The 12,986-nt window shown below is 37.7% G+C and overlaps 1 protein-coding gene across 1 annotated transcript in view; it reads left to right on the top strand.

The window, feature by feature from the left end:
• The window catches only part of crls1 (cardiolipin synthase 1), a 66,808-nt gene extending 59,382 nt beyond the window's left edge, over nt 1–7,426 (top strand). The window contains exon 7 of the mRNA XM_073051334.1: nt 7,164–7,426. Coding sequence (XP_072907435.1) covers nt 7,164–7,254 — 91 coding nt within the window. The 3' untranslated portion in view covers nt 7,255–7,426. The remainder of the gene's footprint in view (nt 1–7,163) is intronic.
• Nucleotides 7,427–12,986: the final 5,560 nt, after the last annotated feature.

Below are 12,986 nucleotides of genomic sequence, written 5' to 3'. Positions count from 1 at the left end.
GTAAGGTTTCTATGGTTCTATGATTGAATAGGTTAGGACTTTATTCCTTGGAGTGTAGAAAACTAAGGGAAGTGTTGATGAGGGTATACAAAATTATGAGGGGTATAGGTAAGGTAAATGCATGTAGGCTTTTCCACTGAGGTTAGGTAGGACTACTACTAGAGGTCATGGGTTAAGGGTGAAAGGTGAAAAGTTTTAAGGGGAACATGAGGGGAAACTTCACTCGGAGAGTTATGAGAGTGTGGAACAAGCTGCCAACGCAAGTGGTGATTGTGAGTTCGGATTTCAACGTTTAAGAGAAATTTGGATAGGTACGTGGATGGTAGGGGTATGGAAGGCTGTGGTCCCAGTGCAGGTCATTGGGACTAGGCAGGTTAAATAGCTTGGCACAAACTAGATGGGCTGAAGTAGCTGTTTCTGTCCTGTACTTCTCTATGACTACTGAAATCAGGGCAAGATCGAGTTGGTTATAGGAAATATGGGAAGTGCAGGTGGGTGCAAGCTGCTTTAGAGGTTTAAGAAGAGAATATTAGTTTGTACTGGTGTGATGGCTGTTGGAGGAATAGAGTAAATTCTCCATACGTTAGAGCAGAATATCAGGGTCTGGGTTGGATGTATAAATAAGCAGTAATTGATAGGGAACCGTGGAAGTCAACAAGAGTTCTGGTCAGCTGGATTTGTTACAGGATGAGATCAGCAGAGTGAATCCATTGCATTACATTGCTAATTTATTGAAAACTAGTCTGTTCATAATATTCTTGCTTTGAACAATTTCTTCAACACCATTCACTTCCTCCAGAATAAAAATATAACTACTGAATCTAACATGGGTCTGGGCCAGGCCTGCCCTGTTGTGGAATACATGGGATAATCTTTGTTTCTGACTGACTCTAGCCCTTTTGACCATTTTTTTCCTAGTACGTCACTGAGTGTATTGGTGTTGTTTCCTGCAATGGGGGGGGGGGGGGGGGTGTTAAGATACACATTTTGTTACTTTTTTCTGCAGGTTTCCTTCTTTGTGTTACAATGAGATGGTCCATTGCTGACTCTTCCCAGTCTAGCTCTCCTCCACCTCAGGGGAGACACAAGTAGCCGATGACCATTTCAAGCCCAGATATTTTTAACTATACTTCCTTCTAAGGACACATTACATTATCCCAGTTGCTCAGTCTTTGTATAAATTTGTTCTGAAATGAGACTATCCATACATTGTTTCAGAGATATCAGTTTCCTTTCCTGATACACAGCTTCCCTTCTACCATGGTTGACATAGCCTTTGATCACTTTTCATCAACTTCTTGCGATTCCCTCACTCCCTCCTCCTGGACAGAGCAAGAATAGAACTCCATTCTTTGAAGAGCTATTTTAGGTGTATGTTCTGCCTTTTCTAAATAGTTCGTATCCACTTAGTGAAAATGATTTTGTTATTGAACTACTATCTGATTTTCCTTCTGAAAGTAGATATTTTGAAAACTTTTAAAAATAAATCTAGGTGATGAAGTTGTTTCTTTGGTACTGATTGTTAATCTGTTTGATAGTGGATCCAAGCATAGTGGATTGCTGATTTTGGAAATTTGGAAGTTTTCAAACTTTTATAGCTATTGAGACATGCATCTAGATCGATACCAACCTCAGTTTGGTATCTTCAGTAAAGATAGTACTTTTGATTGCAGAAGTGTCACATATTGAAATAACTAAGTGTTACATGTAGGGTGGCAGATATTAATGCAATGATAAACTATTTTTTGCATTAAAAAACTGATCAAAAATTGTTTTTTCCCATCTTTCCCCTTTTAAGATAGCAAAATATTTTTTATACCTTCTTTTCCCATCCTGCTTCCAGTTGATCATATTGTCAGCTAATTTCCAGGATTCAGTTATTTCTATTCTGTAACTGGAATCTAGGGAGCATATGAAAAACTGCATCGATTTTGCGTCTTAGTTTGTGTGTGCCTGGAGTTTTGTTAGTGGCTTAACTCAGACTGGAAAGCTACTGTGCAACAAATTAACCATGTAAGTCAAGCAAATGTTATAATTTATGAGACAGAGGAAATTTGAGTTTGGTTTCCTGCTTCAAATGGATTTTGTCGTGGGATGTTCTGTACCAATGAAGGATGTACTGTAAATGTACAATATTAATGTACATCCTTGATTTTCTCTTCTGCCTGCTTGACTGGTTGAATGTGGATTTGAACGGATTCAAAATTGAATTTATTTTGACACCTTCCAGTGCCATATACATTGGGATAAAAACAGAAAATGTTGGGATATCAGGCAAGTTGGGCAGTAGCTGGTCTTTTCAGCTAATTGCTCTCTGATCTGATGGTGCCAATGGTAGATAGTATAAATGAATCTTGAACACAGATTCTGCAGATGCTGAAAATCCAGAGCAACATACATAAAATGCTGGAGGAACTTGGCAGGTCAGGCATCATCTATGGAAATGAATAAACAGTGTGAATTTTGCTGTGCAGAAACTTATTCAATTATCATAGGCCAACAATGTTTTCAGCAATGATGCTTGGATACTTCCAGCTTTTAGTGTGCTAACTGCCAGTGTCAAGTGAGTTAGAGAAGGATGGACACTAAGTGAGGAAAAAAGGCCTTGGGAAAGGTAACTGGTGAAAGCATTCATGCCTCTCAAGTAGGATGCGATGTTGAAGACAATATTAAATGGGGAAAAATGTATCTGAAAGAGAAGGGTGTTTCAGAATTATTGCTTGAAGATGAACAAATTGAGAGTGTTTGTTAGGAAGTGAGGTGATGCAAGCAAAAGCTGGAAGGAAGCCAAATTAATAAATTTTGGAGTGGGAGAGATGGATGGGAATGTAGACCTTAAAGGTTACAGTTTATTGATATTGTGGTTTCATGTAATTACTTTGATGTTTATATTATAGAAATGATTTTTGCTGTGTGGGAACAGAATATGCGTAACAAAGTCTCTCACCCAGTGCTGCCCACGTTTTCCCAGCCAAAGCAAATGATAATTTTAGCTTTGGATTAGCTGCAATATTATGCTAGCTGATCTTTGCATAGAGAATCTCATGTAGTTCCAGTGGTTGCCTGTGGTTTGGTTATTCTGCGGGTAACAACTGCTCTCGTGGACAAGATTCAAAATGCTTAAGTATATTTTATATAACTGTAGCTAGTTTTGTTTTAAGAAATGGGAAAACTCTCCTTTGAGGTCCTGAGTTGCATATTTAACTAATGATAAGCATACCTATTTAAAAGGCATGTTACAAATTTTAAAATATGACATGCAGTCCAATAGTATTTACATTCATATTGGATCAACATTACATACGCTAACTATCATGCATTTGAAAGGCCATTTTGTTAGGAAAATTATGCTTATGAGGGATTCTGCTATTCAAGGTTTATATGACTGACCAGGCAGAAAGCGCAGAATATTTGAGGTATCTGCACATTGTCCTCCAGTAACCTTGAAATCTGACAAGCATTCAGCATTGTGACATTCAACACAGAGACATAGTGAATTTATCATGCAGTGTAATGTCTGGAGAATCTCAGTGAACTGAGTTTACTGCTTGTTTATATGCCGCTGAAATCTGAGAAATGTAGGAGATGCCTCAATCCTTCAACCTGTACATAAAATGGTAATGGCATTTTATTATTCAGGAAAACGCTGATGAGACATTGAATTAATGCTGGACTATTTCTCATTGAATGGCATTATACCTTTTGAAAATTAGCCTCCAAAAATATTATGGTGTCATTGAGTTTTATTTTAAATTGCCTTATTTTTGGTGAATTTTAAATATTGGAATTAGGGCTTGATAATTCAGAGTCAATCTCAGTGATTTCTCTTCCTGGTACCTTTTCTGTCGTGAAATGCTGGTGCTGATTTAATGCTATCTTTTGGCCAGCACATGATATGATTGATGAATCTGGTTGGTAGTTTTAAAATAACATTTTAACATTTAGAATTATACTAACTTTGGGTTTCAATCAAAGTATCTGTGCATGGCAGGGAGTGTGTCCCTTGGTAAATATAACAGTATAAAGTTGGATAGAAGTGTTTCTCGGCACCCTTTCAATCAGACTGATGTTTTTTCTGCAGGTAGGTGACCATAAGTGTACACAATTCTGCAAATTAGGCCTCACCATCATCTTATACGATTTCAGCATAACATCCCAATTCCTGTACCAAGGAGCTGATTATTGATTAAAGGAGGAAGAAACCAGAGGTCCATGAGCCAGTCTTCATTGGGGGTTCAGAGGTCAAGAGGGTCAGCAACTTTAAATTCCATAGAGTTACCATTTCAGAGGATCTGTCCTGGGTCCAACAGAGAAGTGCACAGCAGCCTCTCTACTTTCTTTCAAGTTTGCAAAGACATTGTGTTATCTAAAATTTGACAAACTTTTATAGATGTGTGGTGGAGACTTTGTTGACTGGTTGTATCACAGTTTGAACACCAGTGCCCTTGAATGGAAGAGCCTACAAAAAGTAGTTGATATGGCCGTGTCCATCATGGATAAAACCCTCTCTACCATTGAGTACATTTACATGGAGCATTTACGTAGGAAAGCAGCATCCATCATCAAGGACCCCCATAATCTAGGCCATGCTCTGTTCTCGCTACTGCCATCAGGAAGGTGGTACAGAAGCTCCAGGACCCACCATCAGGCTCTTGTAATTTTACTTAACTTCACCCGCACCATCACTGAACTGTTCCCACAACCTGTGGACTCATTTTCAAGACTCTTATCTCACATTCTCGATATTTATTGTTTATTTACTATTATAATAATTACTTCCTTTTTTGTATTTGCACATTGGTTGTGCAAGACAACAAGCGGTGCAAATACAAGAAGTACATATATATATCACCGTATACAACTGAGATTCATTTTCTTGAAGGGATTCACAGTAAATACAAGAAACACAATCGAATTAATGAAAGACTGCACCCAACATGGCAGACAAACATTGTCTGCAAATCCCCACCAGAAAATGAATCTCAGGGTTGTATATATGTACTTTGATAGTTTTACTCTGAACTTTGTACTCAACATTTTGATTTAAGAAAGCCCGTATGCCAAAAGCTCTCTTTACAATTCCTATCTACCTGTGATGCCACTTTCAAGAATTTTTGGATCTGTACTCCCAGACACCTCTGTTCACTTCACTCTAATGCTTTGCCCTTCTCCATGTAAGTCCTACCCTGGCTTGTCCTCCTAGAGGTAAACTCCTCACATTTGTTTGCATTAAATTCCATCTGCCATTTTTCAGTCCATTTTTTCCAGCTGGTTTAAATACTGTTGCAAGCTTTGATGACTTTTTTTGCTGTCAACTATGCCTCAAAGCTTGATTTCATCTACAGATTTGCTAATCCAGTTTACAACATTATCATCTACATCATCTTTTATTTAGCCCTCCTGATTTTCTTCTTAAGTGTTCTTTTGCAGTTCTTATACACTAAAAAATAGAGTATTTGCTACAACACACACAAAATGCTGGTGGAACACAGAGTATTTGCTAGTTTTTTTGCTGCCATCTGTTCATTATGTTCCTTTAACCAATATTGACAACACCCTCTTCATCCCCTTCTCCATTAGGTCTAATGACCTTGTGACCAGAAACTTAATATTGACAGTTTTTTTTAAAGGTTTGCTGTAACAACAGCTAATATACTTCCAAATGTCTAGCGTTATCTTCAGATCATTTGCCTTGTTAATGCAGCCAGGCTCCTCTGTTCTTGTCTATTTAAAATGTTACTCTCGTTTGTTTTCATCCATCCCTTCCTCTTTAGTAAGTCTCCATTAATAAGGCAGCATCTCTAGAATGATTCACTTTTGAAATTTTAATTGTACAAGGCCTTGGGGTGAAACATGGAGAATGTTTGCAATTGGGGTAAAGGACAGTCGAGTGTATGATGATGAGCCCGCACTAGGTAGGGTGAACGATGAACTGACTTGGAAGGCACAACAAAGTGAGAGTGAACCCCATTAGTGAGAGCTGAGGGGTGGCAGACAGCAACATGGTCTGGACTCCAGTGAATCTAGCAAACTGGGTGTTGACCCAGCAGGATAAAGCTCAAGAACCTGCAAGGGTGAAAGCTATGCGGATTGTTTAGGAAGAACCAACAACAGGGATATACAGAGCAAAGAGGCAACTAACTAAGCAAACAGCAACAGCAATTGTCTGCAGGGAGAGCAGAGTGATTGGAAATGATCTGTGGAAACTGAAGACAGTGAGGCAGAATCGTTGCACTTAAACAGATGTTGTGTATTAGGGACAATGCAGCACGACCTATTTCTCTGCTCTATAATCCTGTACTATCTCTGATCATGCTTTAGCCAACTGGTACCGTCAAATAATGTGGATGATCTTATGAATCATCAGGTCTTTGTGTTGGAGAGAATTAAGGATGTTTAAAGGGAAATAAAATAGATATTGAAATTAAAATATGGTAGAACCATAAGAGACAGGATGAGTTGGTAGTGTTTTAAATGTCAACAAAGTACTGAAGTTTCCAGGGTAAAATGGCTTGCCAGAAAGGAAAGTTATTTGTGAAATTTGCTTGTGCCTTTCTAGGTGCAGTTGAGGCTGGCAGTTTAATATCTCATTTGAAAGACATTGTCATTGACCCTGAAACCTAATGCTGCAATGAACTGCCAACATATTTAGCATTCAATAAAATAATTTTCTAATTTACCCATTGGGGACTGTTCCTGTTAGTAAAAACAATTCTGCACACTAACCAATATATTGTAGGTTTCTGATCTAAGAACACTAGAGTTTAAAAATTCTCATCTACTTTGCCATCGCTGCACTATATCTGCAGAATCTTGTCCAACTCTACAAACTCCCAGCTCTAACCTTCTTTATACCAATGTCAATCATAAACTTTGTAATTACTGCCCTAAAGCTGTGCCTCCTCGTAATCACACACACATTGGCATGTGTTTCATCCTCCCGTTCATTACAATCTACTTTATTTGTTCACTTGTTTATTTCCCAGTACTTACTGGCCTAATATTATTTGTAAAATCCTTTGAGCTATATCATTTTATAAATAGTGTTATTTAAATGTACTTGTTAACTAATAAAGTAGGTTTTGTTCAAGATGAGTACTAAACTCTTAATATTTTGATTAAAAGAAGTAATCAGATGCTGATTCTCATTCTTTCTGTTCCAGGTATGTCACAGCCTTGACAACGGTGGCATCAGGGTGCAGTTACTACACTCACGGCAAAAATGCTGTGCAAGTTTTGAATCGGGTGAAGTGAATAGTTCTTCATAGCTGGCCAGTGAATTCTGGAATCAGCACAACAATGCAGGAAGAGGATCTTGGTTTTTATGCTAAAGAGACATTGATTAAAATTATGTAGATATATATGGATTTTTTCCATCAAAAGATACAAATTTAATAATAAAAATAAAAATTATGGATTTCTTTCATCTATGGTTTTGCAATTTCTTTTGTGTTTCCATCACAATATGAAATTAATCACAAACTAAACAATAATTGTTTTCTTAAAAATCAAGTTGATGCAGTGTATATTGCATACCATTGGAGATCTTGTCTGTCGCTGAAACAGTAAGGCAAAGGATACAAAATATTGGGCAGCATAGTGGAATTTAGTTTTAATGATATTGCACACTGTGCAGTAGTTCTATCAAACACTGCATTGTTGAATGTGATTTGTTACTCTGCAGGTAATTCGTGTTCGAATTTTTAATCCAAATAATCTGTATGAATGGATACGTGCAAAAGCCTTAGCAAGATGCAACACCGAAGGCACTGCTCACTTCTGTCTTTGCATCGCCCAGTTCACCTTTCTGCCATTGTTTCCCTTTGCCCTGTCACCAACAGCTTCATTTGCTCTTTGTTGCCTCTTGTCGGTTCATCTCCTGTGTCTGCACCTGATCTATGGTATTCCACTTCTCACCTATAGATCTTTCTCCCCATTGCATTCTAATGCCCTATTGGTGCTTTCAGATGAGTTGTAATCTGAGATTTTTCAGAGTGCAGCTCACGAAGATTGTTTCAGCTGTTTATTTGGCCTTTGCCTTTGTGACTGAGGGCAAGAGCTTTTTTTTAAATCCACTGTCACCAGTGTATGGTTTTCTCCATGGATTTTAAATGATGTAAGATTCTCATGAAAGGCAGGAACTCTAGCTATTAAAAGAAAATTCTGTATTCATATATAATCTGACTTTCAATGAAAGTTCACAAGTGGGTCTCTCGTGTGCTTAAGATTTTTAGGCCTGTTCACCCTTAGTTATCTTTAAAAGTAGCATCTGTTGTTGTCCTTTTTATCTTGCCTCTCTGAGATTTACTGAAGATCTTCTTTGGGGAAATTACTTGTTTCTGTGTTGAATTTTGTTTCCATCTTCAAATGGTAAATTATTTGGGATGATGCTATCTATATGGTACTGTACTTTTGCATTTGCTTTCAATGTAATGCTGTTTTTGAACTCAGAACGTTACAAGTTGAGGATAAGATGTATTGGTGAATTGATTTTTAAAATCTGATTATTGCAATTTTAGATAGTTGAAATGAAACCAATTTTACAGTAAAATAATCCCATTGGTTGTCAGAATTATTTTTGCATTTTTTTAATCAGGAATGCATTGTTTAATAGGATGGTGAAAATGGATTCAATGATAAATCTCAAAAAGGAATTCAATAAAAGTTTGGAAAATGAATCACTTGTAGGATTCTTGGAAAAGGCCAGAGGAATTAGAAAGTGGATGTAATGATTACTGGGCTACACTGATAAATGGACAAGAGATGAGCGGAATGGGAAATTCAGAGTGGCATTAAGTCAGGTTTTAAATAATGGCGTCAATTTAAGATTCACAGTGGAGTTTCAGGCAGTGGTATTGAGGAATTCAGTCACATCTATTCATTAGGTTTACTGTGTGCAGCTGAAGAGGATAAAACTAAAAATCTGCACAATGACAACTATAAATTATGGACACCATTAATTATGTCAAACAAAATTTATTAAAATAACTTTTTTCTGAAGTTTATGATGATAGGTACTAGTATTTCACTTCTGTTCAGCTGTTTAAATCTGGTGGAGTTTGACTTAAAGCTGAAATGGAGTCTGTTACAAAACTTTAAAATAATTTACCAAATTGGTTGCTAATGCATCTTAACAAACTTCTGACTTATTGTTGCACAAAGAATCAGAATCTATGCACTGTGAACACTACAAGTGAATGAATTTACAAGTAAGTTTTTAAAGATTTCTGGCAACTGAGGGGTGTTTGTTTTAATGTTTCCTGTGCCTACTGCAGCCAGATACCGATGTAATTCAGAACTGCAAAAAGTAAGTTTCTGAACAATTGATTCAAATCCTTGAACATTACCAAGTCCAAATACAGTAATGGATACTTAACAGTATCTGTTTTGTATTTAGGCAATGTTTGCCAGAGTGTTAGAACTACATTTTGAATTTTTAACATTTCACCTGAATCTCTGGAAAAGGCAAATGGGAATTTGATGTTGCAGTGCTTCATTGGTTCTGGAAAGAACTCAAATCTATGTTCAAACCCAGCAGTAGGAATGTTTGCAATTACTGTCAGAGCCAAATTGGTAATACTTAAGTATTAAAAAAAGCATATTTGTTCGATGATATTAAGTGTTTAGAATTGTGCTTTTTTTAAGAAATGGTTAAAGAAGTTTTTTTAGGGGTGTTGTGATCCAGCTCCTGTGATTCTTTCCTTTTTCATATCTTGCAATAACTTAATATTAGATCCAGTTACAAAGGTTTTCTACACATGCAAGAAGCCTTCAAATGAAATACCAAACAGAAAAGTCTGGTTTTTAAAAAAATGTTAAGCTACGATGCATTTTAAGAAGCTGTATAATGAAATCTGATAGATAATATCCCAAGAAAGATATTAATAATGAATTGATAAGTTATTGATAAAAGAGGCATGTTAACCAACCAGGAATTTAATTTTCCAAAAGAGAGATTTCTGGGCTTATTTTTGCTGGATGCGTGCAGCTGATCCAGTTTCCCAGAATTTAGTGTGTACAAGATTTGTATTAACTTTAAATCTGAAAATCTTCTTATGTTCTTCTTGAAACTAAAAGAAAATCATTAATTAAATGGGAGGTCTGGCTATATATGAAAGATAACAGTCTGCAAATTTGAAAATAATGTTTCTATTTCTAAATAAGTACTTTTAACTTTCAGCTAGTTTACTTATCCTTAATACTTGACGTTCTTTTGAACATTGTACTTTAAAGTACAATGGTTTGCGAAAGCTGTGAAACCCTCCCCAATAGCCCTAGCAAATGTGCCTGCAAGGATATTAGTCCCACTTGGGTTTAGGTGTAACCTCTCCTTTTTTCCCTCTTATGGGGAAGGTATGACCTGTACAAAAAGGGTGGTGGGTTTCACCTGAACCTGAGGGGGACCAATTTCTTCGCAGGCAGGTTTGCAAGAGCTGTTGGGGAGGGTTTAAACTAACTTGGCATCGGGATAGGAGCCAGAGTGATACGGTTAAGGATGGGACAGGAGATATACAAGTCAATGCAGTGTGTAGTGAGCCTGTGAGGATGGATAGGCAGATGATAGTTCAAAATTGCAATCATTGGGATGAGGTGGAGCGTAACATGGGCCAAATCAAAAAAGGTAATGAATTCAAGACAAAGTGTTATATTTGAACACTTGCAGTATATGGAATAAAGTAGATGATCTTGTAGTGCAGGCACAGATTGGCATTTATGGTGTTGTGGGTATCACTGAAACATGGCTGAAAGAATATCATAATAGCTTAACATCCAAGGATACACCGTGTATAGATAGAAAGGAAAGGCAGGTGGGTAGAGGGAGGCTGGTGGCTCTATTGTTAAAAAATGAAATAAAATCCTTAGAAAGAGGTAACAGGATCAGAAGATGTAGAATACTTGTGGGTAGAGTTAAACTACATGGGGAAAAAAAGACTCTGATGGAGTTATATACAGGTCTCCAAGCGGTAGCCAGGATGTGGGATATAAATTTCAATGGGAAATAGAAAATGTATGTAACAAGGGCAATGTTACTTTGTTATGGGAGATTTCAATATACAGGTAGATGGGGAACATCAGGTTGGTGCTGGATCCCAAGAGGGAATTTGTAGAATGCCTATGAGAAGGCTTTTTAACGCAGCTTGTGGTTGAGCCCACTGGGGAACGGTAATTCTGGATTGGGTGTTGTGTGTAGTGAACCAGATATGATTAGGGAGCTTAAGGTAAAGTAACCCTTGGGAGGCAGTGATCATTGTATGATAAAATTCACCCTGCAGTTTGAGGGGGAGAAAGTCAGATGTATCAGTATAATAGTGGAGTAAAGGGAATTACAGAGGCATGAGAGAGGAGCAAGCTGAAGTTTCTAGGGGCAATTGGGAAGGTGCAGGATAGATACATCTAAAGATGAAAAGTATTCTAAAGGGGGGATGAGGCAACTGTGGAAATCAAAGACAGCAGAAATGCAAATGAGAAGGCATGTATTATACCAAACATTAATGAGAAGGTAGAGGATTGGAAAGCTTTTAAAAATTAAAAAGCAGGAGTAAAGATGAAATATGAAGGTAAGCTAGCCAAAAAGTATCAAGGAGGACACTGGATATATAAAGTGTAAAAGAGAGGTGACAGTGGGTATTGAACCACTGGAAAATGACACTGGAGAGGTAGTAATGGGGGACAAAGAAGTTGTGGACAAGCACAATAACTATTTTGCGTCAGTCTTCACTGTGGATGACACTAGCAGTATGCCAGAACTTCCATTTGTCAGAGGGCAGAAGTGAGTGCAATTGCTATTACTAGGGAGAAGGTGCTTGGGAAGCAGAAAGGTCTGAAGGTGAATAAATCACCTGGACCAGATGGACTACACCCCAGGGTTTGGAAGGAGATAGCTGAAGAGATTGTGGAGGAATAGTAATGATCTTTCAAGAATCATTAAATTCTGGAATGGTTCTGGAGGACTGGAAAATTGCAAATATCACTCCACACTTTAAGAAGAGAGGGAGGCAGAAGAAAGGAAAATTTAGGCCAGTTAGCCGGACTAAAGTAGTTGCGAAGATGTTGGAGTCCGTGATTAAGGAGGAGGTTTTGGGGTATTTGAAGGCGCATGATAAATTAGGCCAAAGTCAGCATGGTCTCCTTAAGGGGGAATCTTACCTGACAATCTGTTGGAATTCTTTGAGGAAATAACATGCAGGAAGACAAAAGAAAGTTAGTGGATGCTGCTTACTTGGATTTTCAGAAGACCTATAACAATGTGCCGCACATGAGGCTTCTTAATAAGATAAGAGCCCATAGTATTACAGGAAAGATACTAGCATGGATTGAAGAATATTAGACTAAATAGTAGACTATTTTCTAAATGGTGAGTAAGTCCTAAAATCAGAGGTGCAAAGGGGACTTTAAGAGTCCTGTGCAAGATTCCCCAAAGGTTATCCTGTAGGATGAGTCAGTGGTATGGAAAGCAAATAAAATATCAGCATTGATTTTGAAAGGAGTAGAATACAAGAACAAGGATGTGATGCTGAGGCTTTATAAGGCATTGGTCAGACCACACTTGGAGTAGTGTGAGCAGTTTTAAACTGCTTATCATAGAAAAGATGTGCTGGCATTGGAGAAAGTCCAGAGAAGGTTCACAAAAATTATTCCGGGAATGAAAAGCTTCACATATGAGGAGCATTTGGTGGCTCTGGGCCTCTACTCATTGGAGTTTATAAGAATAAAGGGGGGGGGGGGGTCTGATTGAAACCTATGGAATATTGAAAAGCCTAGACAGAGTGGATGTGGAGAGGATGTTTCCTATAGCTGGTGAGTGTAGGACTAGATGGCAGAGCCTCAGAATAGAGGGACATCCATTTAGAACAGAGATTAGAAGGAATTTCTTAGCCAGAGGGTAGTGAAACTGGAATTCAATGCCATGAGCACCAGTGGAGGCAAAGTCATTGTATATTTAAAGCAGAGGTAATAAGTTCTTGGTTAGTTAGGGTGTTAAAGGT

Source organism: Hemitrygon akajei, chromosome 7 (genome assembly GCF_048418815.1).
Source record: "Hemitrygon akajei chromosome 7, sHemAka1.3, whole genome shotgun sequence".
Classification (NCBI taxonomy): domain Eukaryota; kingdom Metazoa; phylum Chordata; class Chondrichthyes; order Myliobatiformes; family Dasyatidae; genus Hemitrygon; species Hemitrygon akajei.
This window is presented reverse-complemented; position numbering and strand designations above follow the sequence as displayed.